Raw genomic sequence first — 27482 nt, 5'->3', positions numbered from 1 at the left:
GAACACCAGCACCAGATCAGGGCTAACGTCCAGAGAGGATGGTCCATCTGGCTGCCACGGTGTTCCTTCCCATGAGCCTACTCAGGAGGAGGGTAAAGGAAACACTGACACAGGCCCTGGATTGGGACACCGCTAAGTCCAGGAAGAGGTCCTGGACCTCATAAGGTCCTCAGGTTCATAAGGTCTTCATAAGGTCCTCAGGTTCAGCAAAGCAGGTGGAGCAACTCTGCACTGAGAACTCTTCCATAGCCTGCTCCCAGGTCTCTGCCTCAATTTCCTGCATTTGCTTCCCTCTCCATTGCTCTGCTCCTGCCTACGTTCTTGCTTTCAAGTCCCAGCCTGCCATTCTGCATCATTCCTACCTCCTGTCCTCGCTCTCCAAACCAGTTCCACATCTTGAACTGTGCACAACCCACTTTGCATCCTTTGACCTGTAGGTCTTGTCAGGGTCCCACCATATTATCATCATCATCACCACTGTCAAACAACATAATGAAACATGGAAATTTATCAAGTCCCCCCCCCCCATCATTTACCTGCTTGCAAATATATGCTCGATTTCTGTGCATTAAGGGCTCAGAGGAAGAGTAAATTTTTTAAAAGGTCACAATCCAAACCCAGCTCAGATAGTGTCGTGTTTGCTAATGCAACCGGATAAAAGGTCAGTGGTGAACTGCAGACCCCCATGAGACACAAATGTGAAGGTCCCTCACATTTTTAAGCAATCCATCCTCCACTGTAGCTGCACAAGTGAGCAGATGTATTAAAAAAAATGTTCTAGATAAATGTTTGCTAGCCAGTATAGATATGAAGACTCCCATGTTCAGTGTGGTCAAAAATATCCTTCCCACTTGGTGGTGCTTCAGCTGGCTGCTGTAACATTTAAAAGGTTCTTACATGGTGAGCCCAGTTTGTAAAGGCAAAAGGTTTTTACAGCCTGAAAAGAAATCTGAGTGCATCACGCCAATTAGAAGAATATATTAAAATGCCTATCTGAACATTTTAAAAGGAATGGTTATAATTTTCAAAGGTCTGCTTATGTTACCTACATATGATAACAGGGAGTGGGGGAGGGGCATGATAATGTACACTGTACTATTGATGTTTGATGTTAACAATTTGTGAAAAGTCTGATTATGTAATCATGACCTTCCTGAGGATTAACAATAGACCTAGTTTCTCTGTCTTCTTATTTCCTATGTGGTCACACAGCAACACCTAGTGGTTGAAATAGGAAATTTCAGTAGTTGCCCTGTAAAGTAAAATAAGGTACTTTCAGACAGTAGTTTGTGTGTTTGAGGGGGAGGGATTTTACAGGGTGAACATACAAACAGCCCTGCTGGATCAGGCCCAAGGCCTATCTAATCCAGCATCCTGTTTCACACAGTGGCCCACCAGATGCCTCTGGGAAGCCCACAGGCAAGCAGTGAGGGCATACCCTCTTTCCTGCTGTTGCATCACCACAACCAGTGGCAAAGAATTCCATAGATTAGGTATACACTGTGTGAAAAAGTACTTCCTTTTGTTGTTCCTAAATTTCCCAGCCTTCAGTTTCATGGGATGACCCATGAAATGTTCTAGTGGTGTGTGTGTGTGTGTGTGTGTGTGTGTGTGTGTGTGTGTGTGAGAGAGAGAGAGAGAGAGAGAGAGAGAGAGAGAGAGAGAGAGAGAGATCTGTCTACTCTCTCTACTGCATGCATAATTTTATATACTTCTATTATGTCTCACTGTAGTTTCATTTTTTCCAAATGAAAAAGCTCCAGATGTTGTAGACTTGCCTCATAAGGAAGGTTCTCCAGCCCCCTGACCATCTTGGTTACCCTCTTCTGCACCTTTTCCAGTCCTACAATGTCCTTCCTAAGATACGGTGACCAGAACTGTACTCAGTATGAGTACTCCAGTTGTGGATGCACCATAGATTTGTAGAAGGGCATTGCAATAGTAGCATTTTTATTTTCAATCCCCTTCCTAATGATCCCTAGCATGGAACTGGCCTTTTTTGCAGCTGCCGCACACTGAGATGACACTTTCAATGAGCTGTCCACCATGACCCCAAGATCCCTCTCCTGGTCAGTCACCGACAGCTCGGATCCCATCAGCATATACTTGAAGTTGGGGTGGTGTTTTTTTTTTGCCTCAATACACTTGCTTAAATATGACCATATGACTTTGCCCACTTCCCATGTGGTACTTGCATTATTCCTGCACGCTTGTTGGTTCTTGTGGTTGGTTTTGCTAACATATTCAGGTACGAAAACACTAATGGAACAACTTGCATGATAAAGAAAAGTGTAGACAGACAAGTTACAGTGTAACTTGCCTGGGAGCAGTTTTCTTCATAGGTGATACCGGTTGGGAGGACTGGCTTCCAAAGCGCCCCCCACCCCAATATTTCTGCATCTGAGCTCACATGCCACTTTACTTCCAGTTATTGCCCTGTTCACATAGTTCTGCTCCTCCTTGTATTTTGTTTTTAAACACATTGCTCACCTTTTAAAATAGTCCTACCGAATAGGGCTGTGTGACTACCGACTAGGCCTGCTTTGTTTCAGCAATTTGAAGTGTGGGTTGTCTACAACAAGTGTGGGTTTTTGAAGTGTGGGTTGTCTACAAAACTCAAAGAGGGGGCTGGGAAACATCAAACTTTGAAGGGTCTTTGCACAGAAATTCCTGGGCCTATTTATCTGCAATTTGGCAAGCTTCATGCACCCAGAAGGGGCTCCCCACTTCTCAATTTTTATCTGATTCTGTCAAGAAATAAAAAATGTATTGGCATCTTAGTGAGTTATAGTGATCATTATAGTCTAGAGCAGGGGTGATCAGACTGAAGGCTTTCTGAAGCTGCTTTCCCCCCCTTTTTGCCCTGGGAGTCACCACATGAAGTAGCAGCTTGGAGAGATGGAGTCAGTCAGAAAATGGTGGCTTGTACAAAACGTGCATTAACAGAAAAGGGGATGTTAACATAAAACCTGCTGAATTCCAGGATAATGTTGCTGCAGGACCAGAGAACAGCAAGAGAGGCTGATTTGTGGGGGAAGAAAATTTAATTTGGGGGGGAAGATAAATTAATGGGAGAGAAAGTAAAAGCAGTCCTGCACCCCTGAAGAGAGAGAGATTTAAAATGGCATGCCCATGCTCCCACTCAGCTAGCCAATCGGATATGCAGTATTGACTGGAAGGGAAGAGAGGGAGAAGAAAGCCCCTGTGTCTGGACAGCGACTTCAGAGAAGTCTTGGAGCTTCCAGTTGCCCCTGAACTTAATGCCCACTACTGGTCCAAATAATCATTTTGCACTATATCAGTTTATCTCCACCCCCTCTCCACTGGTGATCACTTCAATTAAACATAAAATTTGAAAAAGGAGGAAATGATGGTGATCAGAAATGTGGGACTGGCAAAAGGAAGTGCTCTTCTAGAGATTAGACATACCACCCTGCCCACCCATTCTGTGGTCGTACATACAACATCCCGGCCACCGCTCTGGAGCACTGCAGGGAAGGCAGGCGCTCACCTGCCTTCGTGGCAGTTGAGCGGCGGCCCTTCTTGCCTGCCCACACAAGTGGCAGCATGAAGGAGGCCAGAGCTGGGAGTGGGAAGACTCCCTACCCTACCTGGCATCCCAAGAACTGTCCCAGGTACACAGAGACCACGGGGGCATAGGATGTGATTTGCTCTTTGACTACTGAAATATTCACATGAGCTGGACACAATCCCACATTTCAAGTCTGAACCTTCCCTCACCCGTCCCACCACACCTGTTTTCAAGTGTGCCAGGAAAAGTATACCACACCAACCAATGTGACATCTATATTTAATATCTCCAGCATTTTTAATATCAGCGGAGATGAAAGAATGTTGGCAAGAGCTGTTTTTCAACCCTCTGAAGCACTGTGTCATGACAAGACGCTTGCTGAAGTAGCTTCACCTACACCGAGATCCACAAGCCCTAATGTTGAACGGCTGGTCAATCCTGCTCTGGCTATAAATCTCTAGCACTGGGGAATGCCTGCATTTAAAGCCTTCTCCTAGGCTGAATTTGTCATAATCTGTAGTTGTCTGGAGCTGTGGTCAGACTGAAACTCCTGCAGCTCTCTGGAAGGTGTTCTTATGCTCTCTCCTCCCCCGCCCTCCCCACTAATTACAGGATGGAGAACAGCCCACACTGCTAGTAGCAAAGCTTAGAAAACCACAAGCACTTCAAATAACTGAGTATCAGCAACTTAATCCACAAGCTCACAGAGGAGACATGCTGTTTATCCAAAGCCAACAGTGGGTTGAATATCAGTGACTAAGAAAAGAAACCAAGGAAAAGGCAACTGGGGACAGGCTCCGTTACCCAGAACTGAGACAGGGAAGCAGAACAGAGACTACAAGGACCTTACAGAAGACAGAATATTACATACCCAAAAGGTACCAGGTGCAAAGGTAAAAACTCTTTCCCCCTGTAATAACAGCAATTTGAAAAGCAAAGTAAACCCTTGTTTGCTCTTGCCGGCTTTCATTCCCTTCAAGCAGGCCTATACAAGCTGTGATTCACCAAGTTTTGTGTAGTTCACCAGTCCTGCTTTGTGGCCTTTTGTCAGGTTTTTGACAGCCCCTTTGCTCTATCCCCCTCCCCGCCTTTTTGCGCACACCCAGGCAGGCAGCAAAACAGGAAGTGTATGTGTACCAATATTTTGTTCCCACATGCAGATTGAAGGGGACAGTTTAGACTGGGGAAATGACCCAGGAGGAGGTTTAAACAGCTACTCTGATCAAATTCTGAACCTCTACCTGCCCGCCCTGCTATGTTTTGATTTATTTTTTTAAGTGGCTGGAGATCTAATTACAGATCTCCCTCTTTACATATGGCTGGCACTAAGTATCATGTAATATTTTCATCCCCATCCAAATTTGTCCACCCTCCTCCTGCAGACTTGTTTCATTTAGGCATGTAGCAAATATGTGGTTTGCTGTTCCTGAAGTTTATTGTTCCAGGGATTTGCTCTGTGGATATCTGACCTGAAAAGGCAGTAGGCCTAGAAACACCACCTATCCCCGTCAGCAGATGTTTTCCTGATTGCAGCCTCTGCTCTTTGTTTCACAGAAATAAACTGAGAGGAGGACTCTGTTGATTGCTAGATAACAAATGAAGAGACTGCAAACTTGAAAACTCTTTCAGAACAGTTTTCCCCTGCTCCAGGCCCTTCAATTAACAGTATCTAGAATGGGGGCAGGCAACTATGTTCCTCACAAGTTTCACCACCACCACCTTGTTGCAGCACCATTTCCTGCTTGGAGACTGCAAAAATAAAATTGCTTAACTGATCCCAAGAGGAAGTGTCCTAAATATTACATATACTGTAATATTATGTTTGGTGCCTATATTTAGTGGAATAATGTGGAAACTTATTCATGCCCCTCCAATATTAAAATCCAAACCAAATACATTCCCAAAAGATGCATTCCCACTCTGGAAGGCTAGCATGAGAATTTCATGACTTTACAGAGGTCTGATTTCATCAGTGATCTTTTTAATGACATTTCCTGGAAAACTCAGGAAACTGCTGTCTTCTCAGCAGACTTTCTAAGAAATTATCCCCCAATATCAGCTCCGAGAAAACCATGTAGGAAGGGGTGGAGCCACCAGTGGGAAAATGGGTTCAAAGAACCCAATGATGAGGGGTAGGGATGTACGTGATCCGGTTCAGAGGCATTTACCCAGTCCCTGCCAGCACGCGAGTACTTAACAACCCGTCGAGGCAGCAGTGTAACTTCCTGCTGCCCCGTGCTGCCATTTATGGGATGTAGCTGGAAGTATGAAGTGCGATTGTGTGCATCGCATGTATGTGTGCAATGTGCATGCATGTGAGTGACACACACAGTTGTACTTCCTACTTCCGGCTACATCCGGTAAATGGCGGCACGGGGCAGCAGAGAGGTACGCTGCTGCCCCAATGGGCTTTTAAGGACTTGTGCGGCAGGGAGGGGAAGTGCCCCCCCCTCATCCCTTAAAGCCACACACACACACCCGCCGTTGAACTGGTCCCTGCTGGTTCCGTGCACATCCCTGATGAGGGGCTGCTTCTGAGTATGGGAGCCAGGAATTCCGCAGGAGAGGAAACCAGCTAAATGCAGCAAGCCAGGAGGAAGATTCAGGTGGATTCAGGCGACAAACTTACCTCCTCCTCCTGCTGTTCCTGAGGCTGACCTTTTCTGTGCCTACCCAGGCATTATGGGGTGCAAGAAGGGCCAGGAGCTTACCTCGTCCCCTGGCAGCCTGACAAACGCTTTTAATTACTTAAGCCCAAGTGTACCAGCTGTGCTTCTGCCAACTGTAGTATGGCTTGTGTTGATTTACAGTAAAGGGAAACAAACTCTCTGTCAAGACAACCCATCCCTCAATTAGAATTCCATATTATTTCCCCACCTTAGGATGGGCATCTTAACTCATTGCTTGTGAGCCAATCCTAAATGCCCCCCAAACCTCTTTCATCTAAGCAGCTCAAAAGGTAAGGAGGAAATCATGTTGCTTTAGAAAGCCTTCATGTTGCTAAAATCAACCTCCCAACCAGATGATCAGAAATTAGCCAGAACGTTAGCAATTTTCTTTAAAAGGTTCTTGTTTTATAGCTGCTTCCCTCACAGACACAAAGTAATCTTATGTAGATTTAACTAAGAGTTTATTCAGAAACAACTCCATTTTCTCCTTTCCCTTCCTTTTCCTTTCTGACTCCACTCACTCACCCACGCTCTCTACAGGATCCCCACTGGGACAAACTTCTAAACAAAACATAAAAGATTACTGGATATAATAATACAATCGTCCTCAAGGAGCAAGGTAGCAAGAACATTACTGGCCCATAAACCTAAATTCTGTTGCTGGAAATTAATGGAGAACATTATAAAAGCTAGACTTCTTAAATATGGGGGCGCGGGGGGAAAGCCTTGCTGAGGAAGTATTGATATGACTTCTACAAAGTTTTACCTCACAAACCTTTTAAAATTCATGGGGATTATCGATCCAGGTAACCCAGAAGACATTGAGGCTATTCTCATGATCAGCTAAAACTGGGCTAGGGGAGCCTAGCCTGATTTTAGCAGACCATGAGGAACACTGGACTGGCAGACGGGTTACCCACTTAGGAAGCCCTCCCCTTAGCCCAGGTTAGTGGAGCAAGTGCTCCGCTAACCTGGGCTATGCGGTCGTGTGTTGCTGTGGCTTGGCTCCATGCCACGGCAACGCACGAGGAGACCCCCAACCAGGAGGCTAAAAAGCAGCCTCCCGGCTTGGAGGTCTTTTCAGCATGCTCTGCGCGCTTGCGCAGAGCATGCTGGAACTCCCGGAAGCCACATGGCCCCCGAGCTCTCAAGCCCCTGCCGGCTCTGCGACGGAGCAGGCAGTCGTGTGGGTGGCCAATCTGGCCGCCCAGGGAAAGGCTAATGATTGTCTGCAGGGAGAGACATGGTGTCCTGCAAACCGTCTGGAGGCGGGTCTCACCAATTGGTGAGACCCAATCGGTGAGCCCGCCTCATTATATACTCGGACTTCCAAAAAGCTTTCAGTGAAGTCCCTCACCAAAGGCTCAAAAGTAAACTTAGCAGTCATGGGATAAAAGCATAGGCCCACTTCAGGAGGCAAACAGTAGGAATAAACCAGAGGTGGGTGCAAGGGTGCAGTTGCAACCCTTGTGAGTTTGTGTTGAGTGTCATTGAGATTGGCAGTAGCAGAGAGCTAAAAACAGGTTAACCTTTCTCCTGCCATCTCCCAGCCTTATTGGTTCTCCTGGAGTCTTGTGCTTTAATTATGTTCACTTTTTATATACAAAAAGTCTCTCTCTCTCTCTCATTTCCAGAAAAGCCATTTTCAATACACCTAAAGTGCATGAAAGCAACAGACAGGAATGTCCCATGCTGGGGGTTTTTGCTCCAAGAACAACCCAGAAAGCAAAAAGCCTTATGAGACACCAGCACTCTCTGAGCTGCAGAGGCTGGTATGGAACAGAGGAGGTTCTGACAATCATGTGGACCAAGTGTGGCCAAACCTCTACCTTGGAGATGCGTAAGGAAATGTGTGGTGGGGGTTACTTTCTGCCTTTTCTGGGATCCACCATGTCTCCCAAGAGGCCTGCCAAAGAGATCCATTTTAATGTGTAGTGGCAGCAGTAACCTTCATTCTCTTTTGACAGATGGGCTGCTAGAAGGAAAACGATTCTTCAGAGCCTTGGCATTACTCACATCCTCAATGCGGCAGATGGGCCATACAACATCAATACAGGAGCTCGATATTACAGAGACCAGCCAATTCAGTACTATGGGGTGCAAGCATTTGATGACACCTCCTTTGATATAAGCATCTTTTTTAATGAGGCTGCTGATGTCATACACAAAGCCTTAAACACTGGTGGAGGTAAGAGTCTGGGTAGAAGGTGGAACTACATTGGAAACGGGAATAGCATTCAGTTGCCTGCTGTGTGTGCCTAAAGCCGCTATTCAAATTCTGATGCAGCAAAGCATTTAAGTTACACTTTAATCTCGCCATATTTAGCAATGGGCTTAAAGCTCAGTAAAGGTGCTTTGCTTAGTTGGTCCTTCTTGCCCAAGGCTGAGGTTTCCCTGTCGCACTTCCCCAGCAAAGAGGAGGCAGGGGAAGCATATAGCATTGTCACCACCCTTTACTAGTCCAGCTCCTTTAAAAGCAGCTTAATATGCAAAAATCAAAGAGGTGGAGCTTTCCCTGGCAAGCAGGTAAGTGGTGTGAAAAGTGTCACCTACTTAATTTCTCAGTGTCTGGCTGCTATTAAAGTCACAGGTGCCGGGTAGGGGCATAGCAAGGTTGGATTGGGCCCTGAGACAAAAAGGGAAGATGGCCAGTGCCCCAGCTCCCACCTTCTTCTTCAGAGAGGCAGGAGGGAGAGAGTAAAGAGCAAGCTGTTGCTCAACTGACAGGCCCTCTCTCCCTCAGGGACCCAGGAAAACTTGTCTCCAGTTATAGCTGTGCCCCCTGGTGCAGGGCCAGTGAAAATGCTGCATATTACGGGAAGGAATAGGAAAGGGAGATGTGGGAGGAAATTAGAAGCATGGAAACCGAGGAAGGATGGAAAGGGCAAACTTTCTTGTGCTTGGGCTGGCGCCTGCAATTTTGGCAGAGAAGAGAAGAGGTGCTCTTTAGGACCCCGCAAGAGAGTGTGGCTTCAAGATAGAAAAGCTCAAGATAATGCAGCCAAGCCCCTACATCAGTCTTGTACTAAGACAAAAAATGTTAACTAGCCTGCTAGTGGTTAGAGTGCAGGACTAGGACTGGGGAGACCCGAATTCAAATCCCCATTCAGCCATGAAACTAGCTGGGTGACTCTGGGCCAGTCACTTCGCTCTCAGCCTAACCTACTTCACAGGGTTGTTGTGAGGAGAAACCGAAGTATGTAGTACACCATTCTGGGCTCCTTGGAGGAAGAGCGGGATAGAAAATGTAAATAATAATAATTAATTAATTAATAATTTGCTTGCTTGCTTCAAAATGTCCAAGGAGTTTTGAGCGGGGAGGCTCACTCTTGTTGGTTGTGTGTGTGTGGGGTGGGGGGTGATTTCCCCACTCATCCTTTAACTTTTTAAACTGTACCTCTGCAGGCAAAGGCAGTTTCAGCGGCACTTGTACCACTGATAACATTCCTGGCAGCCAGCTTCTGCCAGTTCTCTCCCCCCCCCACCCCCCCACCCCACCCCCACTCTGGAATGCACCAGGAAAATGACCTGACACCACCAATTAAAGTTTCCTGCCTTTGGTTGCTTAATCATGAATACATGTGAACCCTTCTGCACCTTAAGAGGGTTCTGAGTGAGGCCTGTGTAACAGTCACAGGTGGCTCAGTTGGCTAGGCCCCAGGGTCAGACCATGAGGTTTGGGGTTCAAATCCTCCATCCCTTGAGACAAAACCATGATGAGCAATACTATATAATAGCAACAATACATGATACCATACCACACAAAAGTGACACTATCCCAGGTTGAAGGGTTCACTGTCCAGTAAGATACAGAACAGAAAGGAAGGAAGACAAACAAAAATGTAGTTGAGGAAGCCAGAAGCGCTCACATGTCCTAAGAAATAACTGGCACTCCTTCCATGAACTTTATAGCTGAGATGCTTTTATTGGGTTGTTTTATAGAAGTTACATTTGCTGTTGCCTATATGTTACAAAAGAAGGAAATCCTAATATAGTGAAGTGAATGACATTGCTTGGTGCTTGATTTCTGCCATCAGTTCCCAAAGGCTACATTCATGGAGGAGTAACTACAATGGGTTTTCCTTGTTCGTGGGAACTATGTTGATGTCATATTAACTGATACATTCCTTAATGTGGATACTATGGAGAAAGTATGGATAATAAAAATAGCATATTAACTATTAACCAGATATGAGGGACTTTGTCCATGGGTTTGAATATGGATTCTAATGAATTGCCTCTGACTCCATTAACCAAGGTTAAAATTCCATATAGCTCCACAGATGTCCTAGTCTCTTTCCTGATAACCTAAGGCATTGGGCAGATTTAGACATCATGTGGAATCATGGTTTAATTTAACTAAGGTTTATTTAACAAACCTGGATTGGCCCACAATCACCAATTCTTGGTTTGTTTCACTGTATCATGGTTTGGTTGGGTCCCATCCCTTCTCCTTAGTTCCCATGATCTAAGCTTGCCTCTTGCTATGCAAGAGCCCTCTGAGTAGGGGTGTGCATGAACCAGAAATCGTGGTTTTAAGTTCAGTCAAACAGACCAGCTGGTCCGGTCCAGTCCATTTGACTGAACCAGTTTGGCGGTTTAGGCAGGGAATCTGGTGAGGATTCTCCTTTACAAGTAAAGAGGTGAGTGTCCATGAAATGCATTTGCGGCAGCCAGCAAATGTGAGGGGAATTAGCTGCCTTTTTAAAAGTTGAGAGATGGGGAAGCTCAAGCAAGTGGGATTGCACAGAAGTAAATGATTTAGTTCAATGGCCTTCCTCTTCAGTAAAAAGTACACGGGAAAGGCTTGGATCTGCTCAGCTGCACTAGTATGAGTCTCTGGCCAAAGTAGCAAATTAAAAGGGGAATGCACAAAAGAACCCTGATGGAACAACAACAACAATAATAATAAACCCCTTCAATCTCCTCCCCCCGCTCCCCCTCCTGTGCTGAGAAGCTCCAGTTATGTTGGGAGCAAGCGGAGGAGGAGGGAGGTGTGGGGTGCCGAGATTTCTCCTTGCCTGTTTCTCTCCCTGACGTGAGAGGGTGCAAAGAACTGTCCAGGCTGCAAAATACTACAATGAATAAAATGCAGGGCAAGGCTCCCTACAATGGAAAAATACAGCTACTTTCCTGCAGCGCATTTACAACACTGTAGAGCAAAAACACATCATTAACATTCGAATCAATGCATGGGAAATGTGAGCACACCCTACTTAACAACGCAGCAACACCGATGTGGAAACACAGGCAATATGGAGGGGCACTTCGAGGATACAGTGTGAGTATGTTCCAGTGTGTAATCTGGAAAACACCCTGGAGCTGGATCTCCAACATGTCTTTCCCTATACTCTGGAGTAGAGGGAACCAAGGACATAAGATGATATTTCTAAACTGTTCACACAGGCTTGTTATCATATCTTTTACCAGGAAAGGGGGTGAGGGGAATTAGCTGTGAGCCCTTCTTCTTGCATTAAAAACTTGCATTTAATATGCAATTACCACTGATTCAGTGTGAATCCTATAGCATTAGAGACATTTATTATTTATATAGCATGTTTCAACCATTCAAAAAGGTTTGCACACATTATTTCAGCAATCCACACAATAGCTCTGTAAATTAGACCAGTATTATAATCCCTTTATTGCAGGTTGAGGCATTGTTAGACAAGGAGAACAGGCGCTTGCCAGAGGCCACCTAGTAAGTTCCTGACTGAGGTTAGATTTGAAAGGGGATTCCCAGCCCACTGTCTTAGCCACTATATTCTAATTTCCAGCAACTAGGTTAGCATTAAATCTACATCTAACATTCCATGCAAATGCAATCAGAAGTTACCGTGCAGTATGTGCTAGGGATGTGAAAAATATTTCGACATGGAAACAGACCGTTTCAAGTGTCTCATGCTCAAAACAAAACATTATTTAAATAAAGGGCCTGTTTCGAACTCAGAACAAAAGAGTCCCGTTTCAGATCAAAACATTTAGATGTTTTGAGCGGCATTTTGGAGGCCTGTTTTTCTCTTGCTTGTTGATTTTCTGGCACTGGCTTACAATTGGCTTGTGATCTCCTTGCTTCTTGGTTGGCTTGTTATCATACAAAATAAGTGTTATCAGGGGCAACTTTGCTCCCATTGGCTGGGGAAGAGTGTGGGGAGCCAAAATGAGGAAGTTGCTCTAGTTTATGTCTATGCATGCTGTGGCAGCTGTTACAATACTAGGAAATAAGGAGTCATCATTGTGTGTGTGTGAGCAACTTATGCCAATGATGTTACTGCAGCACAGGCACTCTGACTGGCAGTGGATTCTGGGTTAGTGATTCTTTTTTGACCTTTTTGGACTGTTCTAAATGTGTGTTTTATGTTGGGAGGGACAGATTCCCTTTTACGGTGTACTTCTGCAGTGTACTTCAAGGCAGGGTTGCAAAATACATTGCAAATTTCAAAGCAAAGCTTGTGTGCACTCTACGAGTGCAGCTTGTTCCATCCATAAGGAACAATGGGGAAACTTGAAACACCCCATTGTTCCCCATGGGTAGCTCCTAGGGACACCAAAGTGGGTTGTGTGGTAGGATATGATGAGTGCTACTAGCTACTTCCCTATGGCTGAAACACTCGAAATGTTTTGAGTTTTGGTTCATCAAAACAACTAGTTCAACTGCTGTTTTGATTAAACATTTCGGCCAACTGTTTTGTTTCGAGCTCGAAACAAAACACAAAATCTGTTTTGTGCACATTCCTACTGTGTGCTTATAGCACTTAAAGAAATAACATAAAGCATATGGTTATTTATAAAAGCAGAATGGCTAATTTGGTGCGCTCTCCATCAGAATTCTCTCTCATTTTTTTCATCTGTATGCGGAATGAGTTTTCTTCTGGGCAGCAGTATCAAGGCAGTATGTGCACATGTGCTTTCAGAATGGGGCCTTCCCGATTCAACCTGAGCAGTATCTAAAATTAACTGAGTGGATATGAAAAAACGTATGAGCACGTGCATGTGCGCACACCATAGAGGGAACACTGCTCTCCATGTCCTTTCAGTGCTGCTCTCATGTTATTTCTCTGCTCTCTTCTTATTTCTCTGCAGGCAAGATGTTTGTCCACTGTGCTATGGGATTAAGCCGCTCAGCCACCTTAGTTCTGGCTTATTTGATGATCTATGAAAACTTGACACTTGTGGAGGCCTTAAAAACAGTGGATTCACACCGAGGCATCTGCCCAAACACAGGGTTCCTCAGCCAGCTCCGTGTCCTGGACATCAAATTAAATAGTGAAAGAAAAGCTGCCCCAGACCTCTGAGAAAGAGGTTGTGAAACAACATTGCAAAGACAGGATTGCTCTAGCACCATTTCATCGATATGAAATAATAATTTAAACAGCAAAACCAGAACTTCTGCATCTGGACTATCCCATATGGCTGCTGCTGCTGCTGTGCCTGTGCTCAGCTTGGTGACTGGCAGATAAGCTTTGTGGTGGTTGTTGGTTCCTGTCTGCCTCCTGATGTCTTGGAGACATTGAAGCAGCTCTTTAGGACCGCTTTAAGTTCTTGATGATGTCTTTTGGAATTTATTTATTTATTTACTTACACAGCCAGACAGGTGTTATTGACTGGTTTGTTTTATCCAGACATTGAGTCCTTCCCAAGGACCTGGGATGGCTGAATTTTATTGTCAATTGTTATAGATATCGTCGCAGAATATAGGCTGTTCCCAGTAAAGTTGCTCTTTGTAATTGGCTGATGGTGATTTCTGTGGCCCCTATGGTGTTGAGGTGCTCTTAGCAATAGCAATAGCACTTACATTTATATACCGCTCTATAGCCGGAGCTCTCTAAGCAGTTTACAATGATTTAGCATATTGCCCCCAACATTCTGGGTACTCATTTTACCGACCTCGGAAGGATGGAAGGCTGAGTCAACCTTGAGCCCCTGGTCAGGATCGAACTTGTAACCTTCTGGTTACAGGGCGGCAGTTTTACCACTGCACCACCAGGGGCTCCTCTTCAAGGTCTTTTGGAACTGCACCCAGGGCACCAATTACCACTGGGATTATTTTAGTCTTTTTCTGCCACAGCCTTTCAATTTCAATTTGTAGATCTTTGTATTTTGTTGTTGTTATTAATTTGATTTCTATACCACTCTTTCAAAAATGGCTCAGGGCGGTTTACACAGAGAAATAATAAATAAATAAGATGGCTCCCTGTCCCCAAAGGGCTCACAATCTAAAAAGAAACATAAGATCGACACCAGCAACAGTCACTGGAGGTACTGTGCTGGGGTAGATAGGGCTAGTTATTCTCCCCCTGCAAATAAAGAGAATCACCACATTAAAAGGTGCCTCTTTGCCAAGTTAGCAGGGGTTAACAATTTAGTTCTTTGTAGTTTAATTATTTGTTTAATACAAATAATTAGTCGACAAAGCTATTGAAATACCAATTCTATTTGCAGCATCCTACTTGTGTGAATCAGAGTTTTCAGCAGTTACTACTATAAAGAGCAAATATTGAATTGATAAAGAATAAACTTGCAACCTGAAATTAGAACAACAGTCTCAAACATAAAGCCCAGTTTTCAAAAAACAAAGTAGGGGAGAGCAAGCTCATCCTTCTAATTGAAAAGAAAATTGTGCTTTATCTCTATCTAATCAAATCAGTTAATCGCGGCAGGGGGGCATGCAACCTTATATATTATTTTAGAAGGCCACAGTATCAAATTGTTTGAGAACCCCTGCCATAAAGAATTCAGATGATGGGACTGAACTACAACTTCCTTAGCTGATTAGGTAAAGTTCCATATCAAACAAAAAGTAATAGTTTTACATAGTATAAATTAGGGTTGCGCATTTTGTATTTTTTTCTGTTTTGTTTTTGGCCCGAATCCAAAACACCTCCATTTTGTTCTTTGTTCGAAATCAGCCAATCCGAAACACCCCAATTTTGTTTTTTATTCGAAATTGCAAAATCCAAATCTGAAACATTTTGGATTTTAAAAAATGGCCTCGGGGGAAAACTAGTGGGTGGGGGTGGTAGTGCCCGATTGGTGGAAACTACCACCCAAGTTTCAGAGGAATTGGGCAAAGGGCTGATTTTGGGTGAATTTTTGAAGTATAGGATTTTTCCCATAGGGAAGAATGGAGGTTTCAGCAAAAGTACAGCTTCATGTTGGGGGGAAAGGGGTGGCCCAGAGCAGAGTAGGGTGGGTGGTAGTGTCCAGTGGGGGCAAGGAAGCTGCCAGAAGTATTTCAAAGGAATTGGGCAGAGGGCTGATTTTTAAAGATGTAATGGAGTTTGCGCGTCCGTAAAGGTCTTCCCCATAGGGAATGATGGACCTCCATAATTCCTGCCCCATAACTGCACTTGAGGGGGCACCAGGGTGGCCCAGAGCGAGTGGTCGTATAGCGCACATAGGGTGCCAACCACCCACATGGGTTACTAACCCATGGGGTACTGGGTTCTGTTGTTTCTGAGATGTTTTGAGTGTAGATTCAGATTCTCTGGTAGCATATGAGAGTGGATTCATGGTTTGTCGTTGAAAATCTCATATGCTACCAGATAATCTACACTCAGAACACCTCAGAAACAACAGAACCCAGCACCCCATGGGTTAGCAACCCATGGGGTTGGTTGGCACCCTATGTGTACTACACCACCACTTGCTCCCAGCCACCCCAGTACCCCCCAGGTGGAGTTATGGGACTGCTGAAACCTCCATTATTCCGGGGGGGGGGACCTTAAAGAAGCGTAAACTTCAATAATTCCTAAGAAATCAGCTCTTTGCCCTGTTCCTTTGGAATCTGGGTTGTGGCAGGCACCCCTTGGGGCACTGCCACCCAACCCACTGTTTTGCCCCTCAGGCCCCCTTTCTACCCCGAATCTTCCCCAAAGACATGTCAACTTCAAAAATTCTTTTAAAATAAGCCCTTACCCCAATTCCTTTGGAATCTGGGTGGCAGCAGGCACCCATTGGGGCACTACCACCTGAACCACTCTTCTGCCCCCAAAGCCTCCTTTCTGCCCCAAATCCACCCCAAATAACATCAACATCACACATCAACAACAGCCGAGCTTTGGAAGAAAATCAGGCAGATTTCCAAAGGTCATGCACATCCACATACACACAACAGTGTGAAACAACAACAATAAAATGCACACTGCCCCACTGGCCAATGAGGGTAAATGCACACTGCCCCACTAGCCAGTGAGGGTAAAATTTACCCTTAAATTTGCTTAAAAGGAATAAGGAGGCAATTGCCAGCAGATCAGCTAATGCTTTCGCTGGCCAATCTGCGGGCTGGAAGGGCTGGAAATTCAAACAGATGTCAAAACTCAAAATGGAGACTAAAGGAGAAAGACTTTTTGCAATTGCAAAATGGAATTCCAAAACAGCCGAAACAACAAAATGTTTTGTATCCGAAACAGGGACGTTTCGTTTTGGCTACAAAATTTTCTGTTTTGAGCATTGGGTGTTTTGTTTTGGCTACAAAACAGCCGAAATGGCCTGTTTTGTGCACAAAACGTTTTGTATCCGAAACGAAACGCACATCCCTAGTATAAATTTGATTTTTGGGTAAAAATAGCCAGAAACCTGAACTGAAACCAAAAGCTTGTTCACATGACCTTTGAGAGTGTTGGGGAGGGTGGGAGGGGGAAGGCAAGACAACATATACCTTCTCCCAGACGATCTGGCATGATTCCAGACCATGCGGCTCACACACCCACACTGCCAGTGCTTTTGCCCTTTTACTCTGGTAAACGGTCTAGTAAAAATCCCGGGCAGTAGTGGGATCAGCCTTGATCCTGGCGCTTCTTACAAGCAGCCCTACCCAGGTCAAGCCTGCCCAAGCCTGTGTAGAGCTCTTTGTATGAACAGCCTCAAAATGTTCTCTTTGCTTAATTATGGATACAGAATTCATAACTGGATTAGAAATGATTTCATTCTGCAAAGAATTTTCATTGTATTTGTGGCCACAGTTTTCAACTGATTTTTTTCTGTGTTTGGTTTGACATCAAAATAAAATGAAGTGAAATGAACTGAGGAGACAGAAAGCCTTTTATTGTCAGAGACTGGCATGGAATTTTGTCTGTTTTATAGTGTTTTAATAGTAACTAGCTGGGCTGGGCACAGAGCATCTGCACCTCTGGCCAGCCCACGCACTACCGCTGCCTGTCCCCACCCCACCCCCCACGCCAACACGTCCAACTTTCTGGCTGGCCGGCCTGCTTCTTCTCCCCCCCCCCCACCGCCCAATTCTCCCCACCCCTGTACTTTCTGGATGGCAGGCCGGCCAGTCTGCTTCTTCTCCCTCCCTCCCCCTGGCACTTTCTGGATGGCGGGCCAGCCAGAAAGCCAGCCTGCCACCTCCGCCTGCTCCAGGCAGCAGCAGACGCCTCCTCTTGGCCGCCAGGCTGGCCCACTGCCACCACCCCTTCCTCCTCTTGGCCGGGCTGGCCCACAGCCGGGTTGGCCCGCCTCTGCCTCCTGCTCCTGGCGGCCACACTGGGCCAGCCCGTCTCCACTGCAGCCGCCGCCTCCTCTTCCTCCTGATTTTAACCCGCAATATGTAAAACAGCAGAGCACTAAGGAATGAGCACACACTCCAGTTACAGAGTAGGTAGCAGAGGGTGGTTGGGATATTGCAGCTATTTAGAGAAAACACATGGAGATCCTTGTGTGACTAAACACTAAACATTTATTGGTTAAATACACTTAGACAGGAAAGACCTATCTCTAATCTAAAGCACTACATAATGGATAGGTAAGGAGAGAGAGAGAGAGAGATGTTTCCATCTGCTCTCTAGGAGGAAAGGAAGGATTGTGACTCAGCACAGGAAGTGCTGCAGAGTCATTTCAGGGGTCATGGAGTAGGGACAGATAGGGAGACCCTGACTCACTGTCTCTACTCCCAATGCCCCTAGTGGTCATTAGGACAGTTGGTGCAAAAGGTCGATGCACTGGAAGTTCATCTCCAACAGGCTGGCCCACTGCCACCACCCCTTCCTCCTCTTGGCCGGGCTGGCCCACAACCGGGTTGGCCCACCTCTGCCTCCTGCTCCTGGCGGCCATGCTGGGTCAGCCCGTCTCCACCGCAGCCGCCTCCTCCTCTTCCTCCTGCTCCCGGCGGCCAGGCTGGCCTGCTGCCACCACTGCCTCTTCCTCCTGACAGCCGGCCTGGCCCACCACCGCCTCCTGCTCCCCACCATTTTCTCCCCTGTCCCATCCCCGTTGCTATCCAGGCAGCTGCTTGCAAACTCTCTTGAGAGCTGCCACACATGGGATTAGTGATGGGTATGTTTAAGAGAATTAAATATATAGAAGATAATACTCAGCATCTTTATTGTGCCTGAGTGTTCAAAGCACTTCACATATATTATCTTAGTGTCATCCTTACAATGAGGATGATACTGACTGATCAGCATTATTATCTCCCTATTAGAAGTGGGAAGAGTCTAATGCTGAGGGAGAAATCTTGCCTATAGATTCAACCTCAGTACATGGAAGAGATGAAATTCAGACCAGCAACTTCTTGATTTAGATCTCACAAAGCAATCCTATGCATGTTTACTCATAGGTAAGTTCCCCTTTGCTCAGTGGGGTTTTCTCTGAGGTATGTGTGCACAGGATTACGGTCTCTGTCTCTTGCCCATTGCTCTGCACTAGCTCAAGTCCATTCCCTCTCTCTCTCTCTCACACTTATAGGTCACATTTGTTTCAATGGGAGAGTTAAGCAGAGTGGTGAAAGACATCAATACAAAGATTTGCCCTTTTAAAATGTTTAGTTTGCTTTTCTAAGTATCTTAAGGCACATTCTGGTGAGGCCCTATTCACACATTATGTTAAATTCTCATACAGTCTGTGTACAGTGTACACAGGTACAGTTGTCACATGTTATGCTGAACATTGGTGCCAGATACCAGGCAAGGTGTCCAAGATGCCTCTGGATCCTTGGATTTGTCTAATCCAATCCCAGGGTTGAGACAGGCTTGCCGATTGCACAGCTCTCGTCTTCCCTGTGCAGTCCTTGACATCCCTGTTCTGCTTGGCTGCCTTCCCTCCTCCCTGCTGGGGCGATCCCCAGATCAGACAAGTCACAACCTGGCTGAGCAGCAGGTGGCAGGGAAGGGATAAAGGTGCTGGCCACTCAGATGCCTCCCCCACTTCCCTGGGCAGGCCAAGCACTTCCAAAGCACTCTGGAAGGCACCCAAGAGTGCTCGGAGCTGTGCATTTGGGGCCAATGGGATTGGAGGTGGTGATATCATGAGTCATGCCCAACTGAGGGTAGGGCAGGGGATGCTGGGAAAGGAGGACTAGGTGGGTTGGAGTGGCATTGGCAGCGGCCACACACAGCTGCCACCTGGCCTTGGGAGGCAGTCATGTGTGTGGAGTGGTGGCAGGCCCCAACAGGATGGGGATCATCTGCTCTGCCTTGCACCCTGTCTTGGCTGGAATCCTCCTGCCCTCCCAACAATCATGCAAATAGGGCTTTTCTCATATACACACACCCAACTGAAAGGAATGGAACCTGCACAAGAGCAATACTGTGCACTTGACAGCTCCCATTCATTCCAGCAGATCTTGCAGCAGGAGAATGCCCTACTGGAATGTGTGCTTAGTGTCTATCTTCATCATTTAAGAGTTACAAATGTGCCTACACAAACAAAAATAAACAGATACCATGCTGTATGCTCACCTTCTAAAAACGTTGCTGCTTTAACAGTGCAATGTTTCAAAACACTTACCGTACCCCCATCCTAAAACCATAAGCAAACAAGTGGGTTAGCAATAAATAGAATACAAATGAGGTTGTTTTTAAATATTTAATTTGTAATACAATTTAAAATTAATTCACAACTCTTAAGCAAGCATTTGGTGAATGCCTTCCTTCTCACACTAGAAATAAGGTGGTTTTAAACGTACAAATATTTTTCCCTTCTCCTTGAAGAGCTTCTTCACCCTGGAAATTAGAGTCTTATTTTGAACAATCACTTGTCTAGCGCACTCCACTAGAAATACTCTAAATAGAATCAATCATGAATAGATCTCCTGTGGTGAGAATGATGAGAAAACAAGGTGTTTATTGTTCCCTCCACCAGCAGATGTCACTATAATCTCAAGGCTCAAGGATGGAAGTAAATATGATGCAAAGATCTCATTCGGCATATACTGACTATGGGTATTTTGATTTCTTTCTAGGTGCTCCTTCATTGGCTGGCTGGGAACAGGGCTAGACTAAAGTCACATCCTACATTATGAAATGAGAGAGCTGCCATAAATCCCTTCTACATCTCCCAAACACTTACAGTGTATTCCAGTTTGGATGGTTATCCTCTTTGAGGTAATATTGTGCATTAGCTGTCTGCATCTGCCTTTTTCATAAATTTGTGAGGCCATATCCTCATCATAAAATGTGGCAACCCACAGCACTCTCAGAGAAAGTTCAGACAAACATCCAGCGTCCAAATCTGTCTTCTCTCTGTGTGAAGCACTTATCAATTTGTTTCAAATGAAATACAGGACAGCAGTAAGGTAATCTCTTTTTACCAGCCCAGTTTCTCGTGGCATAATACATCCTCTGCCTTTTTATTTGTCTTTTCCCACACCTTTATCTGGGGCAATAGGGGCAGGCTCGCTAATGGTGTAAGCCATGATGACTATATTAGTGCTAATTCATGCTAGCTGAGAATCCTTTTAGATCTGGGCTCCTCTCCGTTGCTGCCCCAGCTGCCTCTCACTCTGACATGTTTGGAAGTCCACTAAGAGAGCGCAGATCATGGTTTATAATTAACACAATCAAAAATAGCATTTGAATATACTGAATGCAGCAAGCGAGGCAGGGAAGCTGTTGTGTAACTACCAGCCTAGGAGGAAGCACCAGAGGAGTGTCATTACCTAGAACGGCCAAGTCCAGCCAAAGGAGCTGCCCCCTCAAAAGGCAAGTACTTTTAAGCTTGTTTACAAACGGATACCTACTGAATTTAGCGCATGCATTGGGTAGTGCAATTTTGATCTCGCCAGCAATTGAACTGCAGCTGCAGCCATGCTGTGGTCATTGTTGTTGTTGTTGTTGTTGTTGTTGTTAGGGAAAGAGCCAACTGAGAATTGCCAGCTCTTCCCAGTTTGGTTCACACAACATGTGCTAGTCTGAGAATGTGGCTACCTATCCGTTTAGTGGAAGTGCAACACAGGCTGCTCTGAAACTGGTCTTTAAATGCACACAGAGTGGGGAAAGAATGTAGCTGAGTTGAAATTTATTTGTGTGAGACATATCTGTCAATCTGGAATAAGAATTTGAGTGAGAATTTTGCACTCACAAACTCCAATTCTCTGATTTGAGTACTGGTTAGATAAGGAGTACACCTGGTGGATCACAGGAAAACTCATTAATATATTGTTTCCATTTGATATCAGGAAGAAAGGTTCAGTCAGTGAGTTTTCTACCATGTTTAAGGGCAGAACACTCAGGGATTTTGTGTTAGTTATACTGAACAGAAAAGTCTTGGGCAGTCATTGGCTGACCTGCCCTAATGTCAAAGAGAGGCAGGGCATGTAGAAGGTCTCTGGCAGTCATTGGTTGGACAGCTCAGATCTTGGAGAGGGGAAGGAAAACGGACAAGCAGAAGAGCCTAGGAAAGGAGGGTGTTGTGGCTTATGAAGGCAGCAGGGAGCTGGGCAAAGGTAGTTAGAGCAGAATATGGTCCAGACAGGGCTGGCCTGCCCACTAGGCAGAGCTAGGGGGGTGCCTAGGGCACCAGTTCTTGGGGGGCACTGCAGCTCCCTGGGTGGAAGTCGAATGGGCAGGGCCCGCCTCCTAGCTGGGTTCTGGCTTGCTTTCCTCCTCCTCTCCCCTCAGCGCGCCCTGTCCCTGCACTCTCCTAGCCTCACTCTGGCCTGTTACTGCTGCGGCTGCTCAGGCAGGAGCCTCCATCCTGGTTTCTCAAGAAACAGGAAGTAAGTGGTGCGCGCGACAGTTGGCTTGGCTGTGGTCAGGCTTGGTTGGTTTTGGAGGGAAGCTCCTCACAGCACCATTAAAAGCTGCATCTCAGAGAGACAGAGAGTTTGTCTGGCCCTGAGGAATGCGGGGCCTGCACGGCAGAGGTGAGGGAGGCAGTGGCAATAGAGGAAGAGTGGGTATTGGACTGAGTTCGTCAACTCTTTCCCCTCTCCCACTGTATCCCCAAACCAGTGTGAGCTAGGTCATTTGCTGATGATCTGCACAAGCTGGTCATTTTGACGCAGCAAATTAGCAGCCTGTGCAGGTCAAGTTAAAGCTGGGGCACCACCCTTCTTGGCTGCAGGGGACAGCAAAGTCAAACTTTGCCTAGGGCACCAAAAACCCTAGGGCCAGCCCTGGTCCAGAGGAAAGAGGGCACCAGGAGAAGGCTAAAGGGAAGAGTCAGATAGGAGAGAGAACAGAGAGAACAAATGGGCAAAAAAGAGATATATCTAATCCTCCAGAGATATGGAAGGCTGAAGTTCACATGTTGATTGGAAACATGCCAGATGTTTGGTTGCAATCTTTTAATGTAGTTTAATTTTCAGAAACAATGATTTTGGTTTAAATGAAAGCTTTGCATTTGAGAATTTAAAGCCACATCTCCAAATCTCTCAATGTGTTTGAAACTATCACCTTTGTAAATCTAACTTTTAATGTCCAGCTTTGAGATTTTTAAAGACAGATTTCTTGCATGTAAAGCTGATATTTGAGAATTCACACAAGAAACTCCTGCACAGATTTGCTTCATCGCCAGATTTGTGTGTGTGTGTGTGTGCGCGCGCACACACGTGCATGTGATACTCTCAGGAGTTAAGTCCCAGTGAATATTCAGGCAGGACATGAAAATTTCTTCATGAAAGAACTCTTAGTGGTGGACTCTCTATAAGCTTACAAAGGCAGGAGTGGTTTTTAGGTATAATATAATGCACACAGACAAAAAACACGAATCGATGCTTAAACTAATTTCTGGTAATTATATAGCAGCATGCAATTTTTCTTATGTATATGTTTGTGCAACCAACTCATTTATACTCTGAATACCTGATACTCCTTGACTTATGAAAATGCTAGTTTGTGTTTCATACTATCCCAAGCAATTAAAGGTTTTGGGGGTAATCTTGACAGTCAGTTTCCTTGTGAGGAGAGAATACTGCTGACTTATGTTGCCTTTCTTAATATACTGTTTATTTTCAAATACACACTGAGCAGCAGATAGCAGACAGACACCCAGAGAGACAGCACTGGGCTTTAAAGCAGCACCCATCACCCCAAAACAATAACCTACACCCCATTGCATAGCTACATCTTCCCGGCAAGCTTCACAGACTCAAACTTCATTTCCCTGGTTACAAACTGCAAAATGTGTTTCCTTCAGACCCCACCCAAGTGGGTAGGGTGTCTCAAATTGCAGTGGTTAGTAGCTGCCTGCCAGGAAAGGCCATTAAGCGAGCACTTTCAGCCAGGAAACTATACAGGATGCTTGGGAGAAAATAATCTTTCATATCCAGAAAGCAAAGCTTTTTTTAAAATGAAGTCAAAAAGTTATTGGATCTCATAGGCAGGGGTGTCAACATTCAGAGCCATGACTTAAAAATTGGGTCTGGTGATAGGCACCCATGTTGCTGAAGAGGTCCAAACCTCTTTCACTTTTAGAGCTGAGCTCTGGAAGATGGATTGGCTTCAGATCCGATGGTGGGCAAACTCAAGAGCCATGGAAGGAGAACAAAATATAAACATCAAGACCCACACTTAGAGCCTGGTCTCACGATCAGTGAGACCCGGTTCGTAAGAGTGAGCGGGGAGAGCGGGCTAAGTGATCATGATCAGGATCGGCCACCCACACAATTGCTGGCTATGACAGAGCCGGAGGGGGCTGGGGAGCTCGGTCGCCATGCGGCCCCCGGAAGCTCCAGTATGCCCTGTGCGAGCGCTTTTTGCCTCCCCTCTGGGGGTCTACTCGTGAGTAACCATGACACGGAGCTGCGCTGTGGCTACTCACGATCTTTAAAACCAGGTTTGCGGAGCACTCGCTCCACAAACCTGGTTTTAGGGCAGGGGTAGTTAGAGGGGTTACCCGCTTAGGAACCACCAGGCTCGCAGCCGAGTCCGGTGGTTCACACAATGGGGCGAAGTCGGGCTAGCGGAGGCGATTTTGCCCCATTCTGTGAATAGCCTCTCAGTCAGCCACAGCAGCAGAGCAACAACAAAGTTAGTAAGGTGGACAAGATATAGAGCATATGCATAGCAGGTGAGGAACAGCTACAAGCTCATCTTCTCTACTGTTCCCAGCTTAAAATGACACCTCTTTATAGTCCCACCTGCTTCTGTAGATCAGGAATAATTCATGTGTAAATTATACATTCTCAATAGCTCATGTGTATGTTATACATGCCTTTCTTACATAAACAATGAGTATGCACAGTAGGCTTAGGAAAAGCCATTCACTGTGCATGCACACCTGGCTATATGATCAGCCCAGGATTAACTTTTGTACTCAGAGGTCTGCAGAAGAGAGGAGAGCTGGTCTTGTGGTAGCAAGCATGAATTGTCCCCTTTGCTAAGTAGGGTCTGCCCTGGTTGCATTTGAATGGGAGACTATATGTGAGCACTGCAAGAAATTCCCTTTAGGGGATGGGGCTGCTTTGGGAAGAGTACCTGCATGCTTGCATGCAAAAGGTTCCAAGTTCCCTCCCTGGTATCTCCAAGATAGGGCTGAAAGAGACTCTTGCCTACAACCTTGGAGAAGCCGCTGCCAGTCTGTGTAGACAATACTGAGCTAGATGAACCAATGGTCTGACTCAGTATATGACAGCTGCCTATGTTCCTAAGAAGGCCCAAATCCAGACTCTGGGACAAAATGAAAGACTTGGCAGCTCTCTGTGGGAGTAGTAAGAAGATTGGCTGTAAGCAAGTGCAAAGTGTATTTTACTCACCATTGAGTAGTCACAGCTAGCAGTCATTCATTGGAGGACAAGCACAAGGCTCTGACTTTTAGACAGGTGTGAATCCTGGCACCTCTCAATTAAGCCCTGTATGAGAGTGCTTGACAAGGAGTGGGGAGTGAGAAAGCACACACAAATAAAAGTAGGATCCCACCTTTCACTAGTCTGACTGACTTCTGTGTTCGGCAAAACACTGGCACTCCTACTTGTGAATTTGGCTTTAATTTACCTGCTAATATTTTAATAACTGGAGTCATGCAATGCAGAAATTCAGTGCATAACCCACAGGGCTCCTGGTTCAACCCCCATGGCATCTGACACTTGGAAACAAAAAAATTACCACAATAGAAATTGCTCAGTTCACATAAGAACCCAAGAACCATATGTATGGTTATGGCAATGAGCTGAGGATAAGTGGAAGAAGTTTGAGAGTCCTCATTTCTAGCAGCAAGTGGAAGAATCAAGGTCCTCAGCTCCTGCCTGTAGGCGTCCCATAGGGATGTGCATGGAATCAGTTCGGAGACCCTTTATGGGCCTCTGAAGAACTAGTTCAAAGAACTGGCGGTTCTGCCGATTGGCAGGAGGCGGGGGAGAAGCTTTAAGAGCGAAGGAGGGTGAACTTACGCCTCCCGCTGCTTTCCCCCCGCTGACGTCCTTTGTTAAGAAAGCTGATCAGGGTGGCAGCGTACCTCCCTGCTGTTGGGAATTCTCTCTGGTAGGAGAAACCCTTTTTCATTATAGCAGAGTGCACAGAGGCACAACACAGCGGAATTTGGTTAGGCATCCGTGTATGCTGAGAATAAAGTAACTTGGAGCCAGTTCATAGTTTCAAATCAATATATATGGCATTTATTAAAGAACTCCATTCTAGATAGGAAAGTGAGGTGTTAGGATCTCTAATCTAGCTAGCTAGCTGGATGCATCTCTGCATCTCTGCACACATGGTGCAGGGAGAGGAGCTTGCATGTTGCAAGGCAGAAGGAACAGGAAGAGAAGGGAGAAAGGAAGTGCAAAGCAGGAACGAAAGAAGTTAGTCCCAGCAATCTACATTCCAAAGGGATAGTGTCAGAGCAGTAGAGATGGGATGACCAATGTCTTGACCCTCTAGCTCTCTGACTCACTAGTCTGTCCTCCACTGTCATTGAGACAAGAGACAGCGTATAGTCCTTCACTTCCAACACCTGCCGCCCTGTTGCCCCCATTGGCCGGATATGGCTGGACCCCTGCTAACTTGGCAAAGAGGCACCTTTTAACGTGGTGATTCTCTTTATTTAGCAGGGGGAGAGTAACTGGTCCTACCCATCCCCAGCACAGTACTTCCAGAGACTGTTGCTGGTGTCTATCTTATGTTTCTTTTTAGATTATGAGCCCTTTGGGGACAGGGAGCCATCTTATTTATTTATTATTTCTCTGTGTAAACCGCCCTGAGCCATTCTTGGAAGAGCGGAATAAAAATCAAGTAAATAAATAAGTCCCCGACGCGCCGGCACACAAAGGCATGTCAAGGATTTCCAGCCATATCCGGCCAACGGGGGCAATGGGGTGGCAGGGAGGTATGCTGCTGCCCCGATCAGCTTTCTTAACAAAGGATGCCAGCAGGGGGGAAAGCGGTGGGAGGGGCAGGAGTGCACCCTCCCCCACTCTTAAAGTGGCTCCCCCGCTGCCTTCAAACCACCCCACCGCGGTTCTGTGCACATCCCTAGCTTCCCAGCAGCATCTGGTGGGCCAATGTGTGAAACAGGATGCTGGACTAGATGGGCCTTGGGCCTGATCCAGCAGGGCTCTTCTTATGTTCTTAAAGTAAAAAAAATGGGGAAGGTGAGAAAATGGGGAAACAGTAAATCCTAAAGTCCACAGAGAAGGAATGAAAAACAAGTCTGAGCCAAACGGGAAGTGTGTTTTGTGAACAATGTTTAGTAGCTGTGAAAAGCTCTCCGCTTTCAATGGGTTTGGGGGTGTCACTGCAAAAAGGGGAGCAAAACTATTTCACTATGCAGCTGCTTTAGAGTGAGGGCAAACTGAATGGCTAAGAGATCACCCATGTGATCTTAGCATTACCCTCCTTCTCAAATGGTGTTGCTTTCAGTGATGTCACCATGCAGACAAATGTTATTGGCTAATGTTGTGAGGGGGGTTTCTAGCATGCACTTATTTGAATGTATTTTATGATTGTTATGCCTCTAAGCATTCCGTTATTTCACTGTCACTATTTAAAGTCTCTGTATGACTATACAAGATTCACAGGAGTTAAGTGTGTAATGGTCTTCTGTTGAGGTATTGTGTTGTTGTCAGCATGGGGGTGCAGACTGTTACAGATTCTTTAAAAATGAATATAATAGAAGTTTATTGATTG

At 45.8% G+C, this 27482-nt stretch overlaps 2 protein-coding genes across 4 annotated transcripts in view; both read left to right on the top strand.

Moving 5' to 3' along the window:
- The first annotated feature begins 4311 nt into the window (after positions 1-4311).
- Positions 4312-15590, top strand: LOC128352302 (dual specificity protein phosphatase 13-like). Its single transcript, XM_053312764.1, has 4 exons — positions 4312-4425; positions 7836-8041; positions 8169-8389; positions 13285-15590. Exons 2-4 carry the CDS (start codon positions 7884-7886, stop codon positions 13494-13496), a joined length of 591 nt encoding a protein of 196 aa, XP_053168739.1. The 5' UTR covers positions 4312-4425; positions 7836-7883; the 3' UTR covers positions 13497-15590.
- A 5359-nt stretch (positions 15591-20949) lies between these two features.
- Positions 20950-27482, top strand: part of LOC128352301 (dual specificity protein phosphatase 13-like) — a 55881-nt gene continuing 49348 nt past the window's right edge. The window contains exon 1 of one of the 3 annotated variants that reach the window (XM_053312763.1): positions 20950-21125. In XM_053312763.1, the coding sequence (XP_053168738.1) occupies positions 21010-21125 (116 nt within the window). In that variant the 5' untranslated portion in view covers positions 20950-21009. Of the gene's footprint in view, positions 21126-21781; positions 22142-27482 lie in introns of those variants that run through there. The other 2 variants (XM_053312762.1, XM_053312761.1) reach the window with 2 other exon arrangements.

Source organism: Hemicordylus capensis, chromosome 3 (genome assembly GCF_027244095.1).
Source record: "Hemicordylus capensis ecotype Gifberg chromosome 3, rHemCap1.1.pri, whole genome shotgun sequence".
In the NCBI taxonomy this organism is placed as follows: Eukaryota; Metazoa; Chordata; class Lepidosauria; order Squamata; family Cordylidae; genus Hemicordylus; species Hemicordylus capensis.
This window is presented reverse-complemented; position numbering and strand designations above follow the sequence as displayed.